This window comes from Mytilus edulis, chromosome 2 (assembly GCF_963676685.1).
Source record: "Mytilus edulis chromosome 2, xbMytEdul2.2, whole genome shotgun sequence".
NCBI lineage: Eukaryota > Metazoa > Mollusca > Bivalvia > Mytilida > Mytilidae > Mytilus > Mytilus edulis.
This window is the reverse complement of record NC_092345.1, coordinates 62,951,702-62,966,519: the sequence shown is the minus strand read 5'-3', so window position 1 is coordinate 62,966,519 and position 14,818 is coordinate 62,951,702. Positions and strand designations below refer to the sequence as shown.

At 33.1% G+C, this 14,818-nt stretch overlaps 1 protein-coding gene across 1 annotated transcript in view; it reads left to right on the top strand.

Moving 5' to 3' along the window:
- Positions 1-10,697: 10,697 nt before the first annotated feature.
- LOC139512631 (collagen alpha-1(V) chain-like) overlaps positions 10,698-14,818 on the top strand; it is a 74,422-nt gene continuing 70,301 nt past the window's right edge. Inside the window, exon 1 of the mRNA XM_071300378.1 lies at positions 10,698-11,269. Within this exon, the coding sequence (XP_071156479.1) occupies positions 11,095-11,269 (175 nt within the window). The 5' untranslated portion in view covers positions 10,698-11,094. The remainder of the gene's footprint in view (positions 11,270-14,818) is intronic.

Below are 14,818 nucleotides of genomic sequence, written 5' to 3'. Positions count from 1 at the left end.
TAGAATAGAACATAGGGGTAAAATGCAGTTTTTAGTCTATAACTCTGAAACTAAAGCATTTAGAGCCAGGCGCGTAGCTACGTTTACGTCAAAACGCCCGGGCGTACACTTGAATTTTGGTAAAAAAATTATTTTTTTTTTCAAAATAGATTAAAAAGAACTGGTTCAAAGCACATCAGCCTTCTAAATCTTTCTTCAGACCGTAACTTTTAATTGCGAATAAAAGTGACAACATTTTTTTTTTATTTCAATCAAATGGTATCGTGTTATATTGTTGTTCATTTTTTTTTTTGTCAACGTCTGAATCTACTGTGAATTCTACTTACTTTCCTTTGGTTTAACTGAAGCATTTCATTATCTGCTGATATTCGATATGTGTTTGCATTTTTATCGAGCCTGCATCATTATTTCGCGAAAGAGAGACATAGAGATGATAGGTTTCGTTGGCGTCGTCACCATATATAGATTAAGTATGTGGTTCAATATGGCAAGCCGTTCTCGTCAAAACTATGTTTAAACCCTTTTTTCCAAAAACATACACACTGAGATTTAAAAACCTAGAATAACACACTGAGAAATCGAAATTACACACTGAGATTTAAAAAAATAAAAAACACACACTGAGAATTCTATTTACACACTGAGATTTTAAAAAGACACACTGAGATGAAATAAATTGAAAAACACACACTTAGAATTGTTAATTACACACTGAGATTTCAAAAATACACACTGAGATTAATATGCAAATTACTAATGAATATTCATGAGATGAATAATTCAACAGATTAATATCTTGATCTCAAGAACTCTTGTCATTATAATGAAATGCGATTCCTTCAACCAACATTCGTAATAAATTTCAAGACTTAACATCGCTCATATTCATAAGTTTGTTGCCAATAATTCAGATCATTTATACTACCATTGTATCGGGATGATTTTTTTTACTTAAAACCGTGGGTCCCTTTTCAAAAGTCTTCCAACTGTTTCCATGGTTTAACTAGTTAATCTTTTATATTTTTGTTACGTTTATATGCTATGATAGACACTTGGGTAAAACTTTCACTGCATTCTTTTGCAGATTGTTCCAATGTTTTCTTATAATTTTAATAAAGTTTTTACCATTTGGTTATATTTTGTAATAAGAGTAAGTGGGTATTTTTCTTGTTCTTGTATTTCTAAAGTTTTTTTATTAATAATTTGGAACCAAATCGAAGGACTAACGAGTTCTTTCCCCTTGTTGTTTTAAGCTTGTAATAGATCCAGATTAAGTATGCTAATTAGATATGTGCGCATAAAAAGTGCGCACAAATCTCAGTGTGTAATTTTAAATTCTCAGTGTGTAATTTCAAATTCTCAGTGTGTGTTTTCAGTTTTTTTCTTCTCAGTGTGTCTTTTTGAAATCTCAGTGTGTAATTTTCAATTCTCAGTGTGTAATTTTCAATTCTCAGTGTGCGTTTTTCATTTTTGTAATCTCAGTGCGTCTTTATGAAATCTCAGTGTGTAATTTTTAATTCTCAGTGTGTAATTTTCAATTCTCAGTGTGTATTTTTCAATTCTCAGTGTGCGTTTTGAAGTTTTTAAATCTCAGTGTGCTTTGTTGTAATTCTCAGTGTGTAAATTTTTCGAAAAATGGTTTAAACATAGTTTTGACGAGAACGGCTTGCCATAGTTCAAGATGTTTTAAATATCGTTGACTTTGTCAAACTTTCATGAAATTTTCAAAAAGTTGGACAGAAGCTTTTTGTGATCAAAAGACTTAGAGTACCAGATCATAATGATGAAATAATATTTCAAATGTTCCCGTATTTTACTGATATTAAAAAAGGATTTTTTTTTTAAGTTAACAAGTAGATACAGTCTGGGGTAAAAGTTTGTTGCACATCAATAAGTTTGTCAAACCTTCATCGAATTTTATGAATCTATGGCAAAAGTTTTTTATGATTAAGAAAAATTTTGAAAGTATTATTTTTTTCCTTTTTCAGTTGACAACCGACTTTTAGCAATTAACAGTCGTTCTGGGATTATTAGTTTTACCAGAGACCTATAATACAATTATATGTCTCTGGTTTTACATGATCAATTTGAAAACCTTCAGAGATTTTCATAAAACTTGGGTAGAAGTTAATATTTCAGATCAAGATTTTTTTTCTAAGAAAATGTTTGATTTTTAAAACCTGTAATGAACCGAAAAATAAATTCTCTTTTCGCGGGAAGTAATCCCAGTCAAAATCAAAGTTTTTAACGGAACCCTTGACGAATTTTCATAATAAACCTGAACATCTATGAAAATTATTTACTTCATGTCATTAACGAAATTTACACAAACAAGGAGTTTTAGTTTAAACATAATTTATTTTGTTATAGTGGATTGGGAAACAAGTTATTGTAACTTATATTAATCCCTTACCACTTTGCGGGTGCGAATGCTGGCTTGTAGCGGCATTAGCCTGCTCTTTTTCGAAATCTACAAGGGTGTCTTTAACGTGCAAGAGATATGGCTCTCTCTTAACACGGGTCAGCCATTTATCGTCCCCTTCCGACCGACTATCATCGTTTCCTTGAGACCATACTCGCAAATGGTGTCAAGGGAGTGCCGAAAACTCAGTCCCTGCAATTTTCATCCTGGAACGGGAATCGAACCAGGAACCTTTGTGTTAGCAGTCTGAGGTTTTTATCGAGTGCGGCTCCTTTTATACACATATTAAAGTCACTGGTTTGGACATTTTCTCTTAAACCAATGACCATTTGATTCCAAATCAACACAATATAAATACTAGTAAATTAAACATAAGAAATAAACAAATTAGACTCTAAAGTATGTTGCTATTGATGAGTTTTTAATGACATAAATGGTATCTCTTTCTCCATAACTCGTTTTTTTTAACCCCTCGTACCCAGAACCAAAGTGAATGCTTTAGTCTGGACCCGATTGGGACCCTCAAATCACTCGCTGATGTTTGGGCGTACACTTGAAAATAGCCTAGCTACGCCACTGAGAGCAAATCTTACGGGTGAGTAAAATGTTTATCAAATTTAGATTTGTCTTCCCTGAAATTTTCAGATGAGCCCCTGAGTTTTTTTTTCTTTTTTCTTTTTTTAGAAATTTTGCATTTTTTAGTTCGGCAAGCCCAAAGGACCAATTGAGCTTTTCTCATCACTAGGCGTCCGTTGTCCGTCATCCATTGTCATTAACTTTTGCAAAAATCTTCTTCTTTGAAACTACTGTGCCAAATTTAACCAAACTTGGCCACAATCATTATTGGGGTGTCTAGTTTAGAAAGCGTGTCCGGTGATCCGGCCAACCAATCAAGTTGGCAGCCATGGCTAAAAATAGAAAATAGGGGGTAAACTGAAGATTTTGGCTTATCTCTCTGAAACCAAGGCATTTAGAGCAAATCTGACTGTGGTAATAGTTGTCAAAGGTACCAGGATTACAATTTAGCACGCCAGACGCGCGTTTCGTCTACATAAGACTCATCAGTGACGCTCATATCAAAACAGTTTCAAACCAAACAAATACGAAGTTGAAGAGCGATTGAGATCCAAAATTCCAAAAAGTTGGGCCAAATACGGCTAAGGTAATCTATGCCTGGGATAAGAAAATCCTTAGTTTTTCGAAAAATTCAAAGTTTTGTAAATGGGCAATTTATAAAAATGACCACATAATTGATATTCATGTCAACACCGAAGTGCTGACTACTGGGCTGGTGATACTCTCGGGGACGAAACGCCCACCAGCAGAGGCATCGACCCAGTGGTGTAAATAGTTATCAAAGGTACCAGGATTACAATTTAGCATGCCAGACAACAGGCACTTGTTTCTGTCAATATGGGGTTTTCTATCCATACCCGTACGAAAAATCACGTGATTTTTTGTACGGGTATGGATAGAAAACTCCATATTGACAGAAACAAGTGCCTGTGCGCCAGACGCGCGTTTCGTCTACATAGGACTCATCAGTGACGCTCATGTCAAAACAGTTTCATATAAAATTGTTTATCAGTTTAAAATCTATCTGCCCTGAAATTATCACATGAATCGGACCTGTTGTCGGGTTTCTGTCCCTGAATTGGTAATATTAAGGAAATCTAGCCGTTTTTAGTTATTGTCTTGAATGTTATTATAGAAAGAGATAAACTGTAAACAGCAATTATTGTTCAGCAAAGTAAGATCTACAAATAGGTCAACATGACTAAAATCGTCAGTTGATCGCTTGATGAGTTATCGACCTTTATAGTTAATTTTTAACAATTTTTTCGTAAATTTTTGTAACCTTTTACAAAAATCTTCTCTGAAACTACTAGGACAAATTTAACCAAACTTGTCCACAATCATCATTAGGTTATCTAGTTTAAAACATGTGTCCGATGAACACGCCTGCAAACCAAGATAGTACATAGAGAAAGATGCAGTTTATGGCTCATATCTGAAACCAAAGCAGTTAGAGCAAATCCGTTGATGATAAAATTGTTCATTAGGTCAAGATATATTTACCCTGAAATTTTCAGACCAATCAGGCAATCCGTTGTTGGGTTGCCCGCCCCTGAATTGGTAATTCTGAGAAAATTTTGCAGCTTTTGGTTATTATCTTCAATATTATTATAGATAGAGATAAACTGTAATCAGCAATAATGCTCAGCAAAGTAAGACCTACACATAAGCTGGGAACAGTATATCTATAATATATATGTTCCTGACATAAGTTAGCATGACCAAATGGTCAATTGACCTCTTAAGGAGTTATTGACCTTTACCGTTATAGTCATTTTTAAACAATTTTCATAAATTTTGTAAATTTTTGTAAATTTTTACAAAATATTTTCCACTGTAACTACTGGGCCAGGTTCATTTTAGATAGAGATAATTGTAAGTAGCAAGAATATTCAGTAAAGTAAGATCTACAAATATTACAATCACCAAAACGCAATTTTGTCATGAATCCATCTGTTTCCTTTGTTTAATATGCACATAGACCAAGGTGGTCGACACAGGCTCTTGAGGCCTCTAGTTTCTAATACTATATGCAATAGGTCAACTTTATTTGAAGTATGGAAATATTTTATGATGTACGTGTCAGTCTCACAGGTTTAATTTTGACCTTGACCTCTAATTTTCACGGTTTATTGCTCAGTGTTAAGTTTTTGTGGCTTGGTCCATTTTTATATAAGCAATAGCTTAACTATATTTGTTGTATGGAAGGTTTATAAGGTGTACATATGTCTGTCTTTCATGGTTTATCTGACCTTGACCTCAATTATATGGTTAATTGGTAAATGTTTAGTTTTCTTGGTTTATTCAATTTTTATAGAAACTATAAGCTATAGGTCAGCTATATAAAGTGTTTTGAATGATTGTAAGTTGTACATGTATTTCTGTTTGGGTTATATGACTTTGACCTCATTTTCCTGGTTAATTGGTCAACGTAAGGTTTTTTCGAGATTAGGTGTTTTTCAGATGCTCTTAGAAATAAATCAACTTTTTTTTGTGTATGTAATAATTGTGATGTGTTCGTGTCTGTCTGATTTGGGCTCATCTGACTTTGAAATCATTTTTCTGGTTTATTGGTCATAATCATATTTTTAGTTTTTGTGTTTTATATTTTTTTCTGGGATACTATTTGCAAAAAGGTCAACATATTCGGTTTAAAGATTTATTGTAAGATTAACATCTCCGTCTGTCAGGTTTCGACCAGATTTTTATGGTTCGTTGATAATGTTTAGTTTATATACCACCGTAGGAAATCTCTTGATCTCAACAAAAGATTATAACCATGACCAGCAGAGCATGCAATAAATATCAGCGTGTGCAGTCTTATTTAAACTTGAAAAATGACAATTTGAAATGCGAGATAAGGTTGGGAAATTGTTAGCATGGAATTAACCAAACATCTTGCTAAATCAGGCGAATATCCAGCTAAAATTAAACAAAAGAAGTTGAACTCTTAAAATTGTAAACGATAAAAAAAATATAGGAAAGATGACAGTCAACATTTGTTTCCTTAATTGTGCCTGGGTTCAGATTTGGAAAGTGTTTTTTTTTCTTTTTTTTTCAATTAATATTTAATTTTCGATTTTTTTTTTACCTCGGATACAATCCCTTATTTTATTTTCCACATACTAAGTAAACCAATTAATCAACTGTAATCACCCCCAGGTTTTGTTGGGGTTCGTATTGCTTAGTCTTTAGTTTTCTATGTTGTGTTTTGTGTACTATTGTATGTCTGTTTGTCTTATTCTTTTTTAGTCATGGCGTTGTCAGTTCATGTTCGATTCATGAGTTTGAATGTCCCTCTGGTATCGTTCGCCCCTCTTCTAAAATAATATTTTAAGTAAGCAACGTCATTTCCTCCCCTGTAACTGTAACGTTTGCCCTTTTAAAATGTGATCAACTTCGCATTGTATTTCTTCAGTGATACTAGAGCCAAATATATTTATGAAAATGTTATTAAATATGGGAAATTCAGAGTTATATCCTTTTCACATTGCATGAAAATGGTAATGCAAGGAAACAGAAAAGTTGTTTGTTTTTGAATCATTTGTTACATCTATTTGATGAATATATTTACATCGTAGGCCTTCATCCAAATTTGATCTTGAGTGTTCTTATATTTGTGTTTGGTTGTCGTGAGGTTACGAAAATTTCAAATAATTACCATCTTATCTCATTTTACATTCTTTGTTGCTTCTTTTGCACTTTTTTAAAACCATGAGATTGGATTACTCGCACTTGAGCGGCACACACGATTTATTTCTGATTAATTAACTTAAAGCATTTCCTTTGGCTACTTCAAAAGTATTTTCTTTTTCTTCAAATCTGACTTCACCAAGAGAAGGGGCCAGTGGGGCTGGGATATGACTCTATGAATATTTAAGTATAACATTATTAACACGTATAAGTAAAATTTCATTTTTTTTTTATCAACTATAAACCTGTTTCAGGTTTTAAATATTTTACGCTAAATGATTGCTGAATGCCAATATTTTATAAAGATTTCACTCCTTCGATAGCTTGGTCAATTAAGCCAATAAACTACAGGCATGTACATAAAATAGAGCCGACAAAAGTAAATTAAAGATAATCATCAAGGAATGCATTTATAAGAGTCTTAAAAAGTGCAAAAAAGTGAGATAGTGGTCAATAAACGTATCTGGTAAAATTTATTTTCGTTGTTCTCACAAACACCAAACTATTTAACATTCCATAAAAAAATGAAAATTGACGGTGTGCCTAACCTTTATGTTAATCAAAATCCTAAATGAATGATAAGCTCAAATGTAGAACATTATATAAGGATTTCAAGTTTGCCAGATAAAAGTTTTGCGAAGGGAATAATGTGTATTAAATATTGCTTCTAGCAATTGCATGTATGTTATGTTTTTTTTTATGCATGTGTGTTTATGAGAAGCTCAATTTAAGGCAAAAACAAACGAGAAACAGGCAAAGCATTCATGCTTAAAGAGGAGAAAAAAAAAGAGTATACTATCGTTTCTCTAAAATCAAAATGGGGAAAACATAAGAAGTTTAAGGATGACATGGTTAATATATTACAAGTAAGTAAGTACGTAAGTAATTTTTATTAGTTTGAAATCCAAAATTACAGGAATTCAAAGACAATACAAAACATATCGTGAAACATATATATCATACCAAACTCATAAACATTGTATATACAACTCGTCTAAACATCAACCCAACAATGTTAGATCTGTAAATTTGCTTTCAATAATTACATTAATAAGTACGTCTGAGTCAGTGACAACTCTACAACAGATTTATTCATCGGATCACCAGCAATGATGGTGATACATGGCTGTGTACATTATGTATATACAACTCGTCTAAACATCAACCCAACAATGTTAGATCTGTAAATTTGCTTTCACAAATTTTTTGTTCTTCCCTCGCCGGGATTCGAACCCATGCTACTGAAATATCGTGACACCAATTCGCCTGCACTGTAGCCGTCCCGCTAAACCATACGGCCACCTTGGCTTCACAATAATAAAGCTTTCGGTGGCCGTGTTTTACCTTTCCACGTCAGTTTTAATCTAGCGGCGTACTACAGTATATATAAGGTATGGAGATGTTATTGTTACAGATCAGCTCAATTATCTATAGTAAAGGATTCTACAAATTAATGCAAGATATAGTCACAAAAAATAATTACATTAATAAGTACGTCTGAGTCAGTGACAACTCTACAACAGATTTATTCATCGGATCACCAGCAATGATGGTGATACATGGCTGTGTACATTATGTATATACAACTCGTCTAAACATCAACCCAATAATGTTAGATCTGTAAATTTGCTTTCGCAAATTTGTTGTTCTTCCCTCGCCGGGATTCGAACCCAAGCTACTGAAATATCGTGACACCAAATCGCCTGCACTGTAGCCGTCCCGCTAGACCACACGACCACCTGGGCTTCACAATAATAAAGCTTTCGGTTGCGTGTTTTACCTTTCCACGTCCGTTTTAATCTAGCAGGTTGTTTTTGTTTCACATTTTTTTAGGTTGGTGTTTTTTTCTAGCGGACTACATATTATGGTTTTTGCTTATTGTTGAATGTCGTACGGTGATATATATATATATGGAACGCGACTGCCGAGCCTGCCTTATGATAACAATAACCATATCATTAAGGGAAGAGATATATCATGAAGCAAATGTTCTTTTGGCTGTAATACTCTGTCAATTTGCTATATCACTAAGATAAATGTATATACTATAAAGACTATTTGATACATCATGGAGTTGCCTTTTCATACTATTCTTTCATTTCACTTTGTTATGAAGATAATATTTCATACTACGAAGACCTCTTGATATAACATGGAACTATATTTTCATACTCATTTGTCATTTTACTAAACTATTTTGATATTGCTATTTCATAAAGATACATTTTATGCTATAAAGACATCTTAATATAACATTAAGCAACTTTACATACTATTTTGTCATCTCAGTAAATTATAACGATACATGTTTATACCACACAATCATCTCGATATAACATAGAACCATTTTTTCATACTGTTATGTCATATAACTATCTTATAAAGGCAGCAGTCCTTTTGCACCAATTATTGTTTTTCAGGGGTATCATTTGCACCAAATTTTGTTTTCCAAATGTATCATTTGCGCCAATAATCGGATCTCATTTGCCGCAATTTCCCATCTACACAGTCTTTCAGAAATATTAATGACTGATATTTATTCTTTGCATAAAAAGTATCTTATGATCGGCCGGAGATACACCATGAAGATGAGCATCGGGAGAGAAATGACTTGAAATGCAGTAGACAGTCCATATACAGAGAGAGAAGAAAACTTATTGTTTTGATGAATATTTAATATAAGATATGCCAAAAGAGAAGAAAATACAAGCCTTTGCTGATTATGTTTTAGCCACATACGTTGATGACACAGTGCTTTGCTCCCACCATCCGTATTGACTGAAATTCTATCTACCCCAAGACGTACCAGTAATGGAGCAGAATCATTCCACAGGGAATTATTATGAACTTTTTTTATGCATTTCATCCTTCAATGTTTGTCTTTTTGGACAATAAAGTGAAGTTACAAGCTACTACATACATTAAATTAGGAAGTACCAATGCAACAGCAGTAAGAAGAAAGAATGTTTCAGAAAAGGAAACACTTTGCCGTGTAAACAGCTGGTTCCAAGTCTGAATAAAGGTGGAGGGAAGTAATTTTTCTTCAAATTGGTGCAATCGTATGTTTTATTTTTTGCGCAAATGATTCCATGTAATTTTAAAACAAGTGGCGCAAAAGGATGCATTTTTGGCGCAGACGGATCGGCATATTTCAATATAAAGCAAACAATTCTTATATCACGAGGTGTCATCTATATACAAGTAGACTATTTGATTACACCATAAGACCATTTCACCATGTACCATAATACCATTTCATCATAACATAAGACAAATCTATAAATAGCGGCGAATTTCATCAGCAACATCGATTGTAATAAAAAAAAAGCCTTGAGAAAATCGTTTTGCGTACCGTTATCGCCTGTAATGTTGCATTTATCTTCAGCAATGCTGAGTTGAAAAGACTTTGCTTCAGTCAACCATTTTTTTTATCCAACTCTAAAATGGTGTGAGCTTAGCGCGGATCAAACCAACGACCCCCCACAGCCGATGCCAGCAGTTAGTATGTTACCAACAGACAACTCAATTACACATCTTTGATACCAAGTTGTGCTACCAAGAGACACCACGAAAACACATATGATAAATTAAATGATTATGTATGACGGTGGTTTCATTTTTAATGACACGTCTGCGACTTTCGAGCCACCGCAACCATATCATATCTTGTGTTTTCTGAGTCATAAGTGTTAAATTTGTTCTAGAGTGTCAAAATAAATCAACTAAAAAATTGAAATACTTGACTTTGTGTTTTTTTAAAATTGAGATTGCACATGACTATAGAATGTATTCGCTTTCAAATACCTTCTTTTGCTAAAACACAATCTCCCATAAAAACAGCACTTCAATAAACTGTCGAAACTTGTGATATAATCCCAAATTATATTTGTAATTTTCTTGACATACATTTATATACTTTTAGTTTACAATGTGCGCAATTATAAGTAATCTAAAGAAATTTATAATGTAGTAGAAACAGGGCAGTAATCGAGATGCTTTAAAAGAAAAAAACGATACTTCACGGTGTCTGCAAATCATACAGAAAGGGTCAAAGTTCGATAAAGATCTCGCAGACTGTAGTGTTTTATCTTTTTCTCAGCTACCTAATTCCTCGCTTACTCTCTCTCTGTTACAGAAAACTGTTGCAGTTAGAGAGCTACGTCATCAAAATTTTTTAAACGTGTCAAGTAGTCTGCAATTCAAACCTTCCGCCATTTTGAGGCACTACTGCTAGCTCGCTCCTGCTTTTTTTAAACAGGGGAAGAGAGTGGGTAGTCGCTGAAAAGCGGCAGAAAGCAGGAACGGACACTGGACAAGCCTTTGACAGGCTCTACGCTGAATGGAAAGATCCTGAAATGATTTAAGACGAAGAAAAAGGCAAAAGTTTTATTCCTGAAAATCATATGACAGGGATTGTGTCCAGGACTATGCGAAAATCTTTACATTCATATAGTTTTTCCGCTTCCAATTTCTTAAAGCGGAGTTCATTGATATTATCGCCAAACATGGAACTAGTTTTTATTTCAATTCTTTGTATAATTCCATCAGTTTTAGGAGCTGTTGTACCGTTTCCATCTGGTAAGTTTTCGTGCATACTTTTATTTTGCATTTCTTTCTTTTGGAGACAACTTTTTTTTAATCTTTTACTTTTTCCGTTTGTGTTAATGGCATCATATAGTATTTCATTTCATAGATTATGCAAATCATGAAAGTTGTACTTAGAACAACGCAAAAAAATATATTGCCCATTTTTTGCGTCGTTCTAAGTATTGCCTTTAAAACATTCATTTATGTAAGACTCGAATGCTACCCATAATAATCAAAGAAGAAAAAACTGTAACAAAGAAAAAAACCAACACCTTTAATATTTCGCGCAAATTTATTCCATCACTGTCAACTCAAGCCAAACAGCCTGCCTCATTTTCGTCTTATGTTTTAACCGTTATTATACAAAAAGTTATCTCAGACAACCGTACATTTTGTTCGGTGATAGGTTAAAAAATATATTAAAAAAAAACTATATTTAAAAGCTATCCCTGAAAACTTAGCATGTGGAGTGCCAATAACCAACAGTACAATGACCTCGTTACAAAACATTTTTCGTTAATGAATTATCCTCTATGTGTATTCTCTGGTCAATCTCCTAGGTCAATCAATGTAACTGAAGATCGACTCTTAGAGAAAAGCTGAAAAAATGTTGTGTGTGCCACGTGTCGTATGCTTGCATCATGAGAGAAATCTTTTAAAAAATGATATATAAAATATAAGTGTGAAGTTTAAAACATATATGTGCACAGCATGCGTGGAAACCTGTGAAGCAAAGGATGTCTCGCCTAGTTTATTATAACATAAATTGATTTACGAGTGCTTGCGTTTGTTCACACAGTTGAACTGCTTATACAGCACTTTTGGAAATGTAACGTGGTATCAATTAACTTGTGAAACATTTGTTCACTAGTAGATACATCAAATTCAACAGACAGTGGCAAAATATACATTTTTTGAATTTTGTGGTTTCTGCAGAAGTCACGATAGTTGTGATTAATAACCACAATTACATAACATGCTCTTTCGATCAATGTGGAGTCGGTACCCGGCATGTTTTAAAATGATGTCACTTGTGTAATCACACTTTGAGGAGCTTTTACAGTTTGAAACCTTATATATTTTATTTGGATTTTGTCTAATGGACATCCACCATTACTTTTGGAAACTGCTTAAAGGACTTTAAGAATTGGGAATATTATCAAAATATTTTGAATTAAAAAAAAATCGCATATTCATTAAATGATTTTTTTTATACGACAGTAAAATGTTTGCAGACGTATAATGTCATATGACGCTGGAGACATTCAGTTTCTAGACAACAACTTTAGTGGCGAAAAAGGGCAAAAAAAGCATTTTTCTTTTTTCAGGGCAGTCATTTGTTATACATGTATCATGGGATCTCCATAAAATGGTACCGAAAGGTTTCAAACTGAAAAGGAAGGTTGGGATCGTTTAGGAAAAAAGGGGCCATATATACGTTGTACAAAGTGACCAGTTTTAATGTGGCCCAATCTAATGTCTTGTAGACTGATACTAATTGTGTCTTTAGATTTTGGATTTTGGGCCCTGTTTTTTTTTAACTGATCCGTATTTTAATTAAACTTTGTTTGATTTAATAAAAAAAAATATTGGGGTTCTTTCATATGCTGAATCTTAACGTGTCATTGGATATTTTTTTAAATTATTGGTCCATTTTCAAATTAATCCACATTAGGATCCAAATAGTTCCTAATTTAACTTGTTTGATATAAAAATATCAATAACTTTTAGGGTTCTTTGATGCGCTGAATTTAACTCTGTACTCAGATTTTTATTTTATTTTGGGAGTGGTTTTTTAAAAATCTATGTTAAGGTCCAAAGGGTCCAAAATTAGACTTATTTGAATTTATACAAAAAACAGAGTCAAATTGGTTCTTTAATAGGATACATCTAAACATAAATTTAGATTTTGGATGTTGGGCCCATTTTCAGCATGATTTAAATCGGGGTCCAAAATTAAACTTAGTTTGATTTGAACACGAATTGATATGCTGGTTCTTAGCATGCATGTATTTAGATTTTGCATATTATAAAAGGTATTTGTCCAATTTCATTTTATTTAAGTTCTTAGGCCAAATTCATTCTGAGTCAGAAATCATGCTGTATCAAATATTTAATCGTAATCCATATTCAGAACTATATTGCAAAATAAATTGAAATTGACAATAAACAGCTGCACCATAAGCGCACCATACGCCCGTTGCGTTTTCAAATGATAAAGTTCAATAACTTCGCAATTGTGATATCAGAAGTTTTTAAAAATTGGAAGGGAGCTTTCGTCAATAGATATATAAAACAATTCAAGAGAAATGCTGAAAGCATTTTTGAGATCGTGTCCTAAAACTCGAAAATCACACCTTTTTATACGACCTCAAAAATAAAAAATATTTGGTCGTATATTGGTATCACGGCGTCGTCATCGTCGTCAGCATCTTCAGCGTCATCCGAAGACGGATGATTTCCGGATAATCACTTTAGTATAAGCAGAGACATATAATACAATATATATGTCTCTGGTATAAGCAAGGATTTGTATAGTAACTAACTATACAAATCCTTGGTATAAGCATAGATGTAATACATCTATGGTATAAGTAAATAGAAATCAATAAAAAAAAAATTAACACAAGGTTTATAACCACTAAAGGAAGGTTGGGATCTTTTTTAGGGGTTTTGGTCCTGACAGTTTAGGAATTAGGGGCCAAAAGGGTCTAAAATTAATCTTTGTTTGATTTCATCAAAAATTGAATAATTGGGGTTTTGATATGCTGAATCTGAACATGTACTTAGATTTTTTTTTTATTATGGGCCCAGTTTTCAAGTTGGTCCAAATCTGGGTAAAAAAAAACTTTTGTTTGATTTCAACAAAAATTGAATATATGGGGTTCTTTGATATACTGAATCTAACCATGTATTTAGATTTTTGATATTTGGGTCCCGTTATCAAATTAGTCCACATTGAGGTCTAAAGGGTCCAAAATTGAACTGTATTTGATTTCATCAAAAATTGAATTATTGGGTTTTTTTGACATGCTGAATCTAACCATGTCTTTAGATTTTGGATATTGGACCATAAAAGGTAAATGTCCAATTTATTTTTTTTAAATTCTTATACCACATTCATTATGTGTCAGAAACCAAAGCTGTGTCAACTATTTAATCACAATCCAAATTCAGAGCTGTACTATCAAGCTTGAATGTTGTGTTCATACTTGAACCAACTGTTCAGGGTTCGACCTCTGGTCAATTTATTTGAATAAAATATTGTTTAAACTAAACTAGACCTCTGCGGTCGTATCAAGTAATGCCTCTTTACAAATTGATTTTTCGTTTCCATTCTGTAACTTTAGTTTGCCTCAACCAAATGCTATGAAACTTATACACAATGCTAATTAGCACAAAATAATGGTCCAGTATGAATTTTGGGGTTGTCACTTTTACTGTTATCTACTTTACACATTGAAAAATTGCTGATGATTTTTCTTTTCCGTTCTCTAACGAAGGGTTGCCTTAACTTAATTTTATGAAACTTATACACAA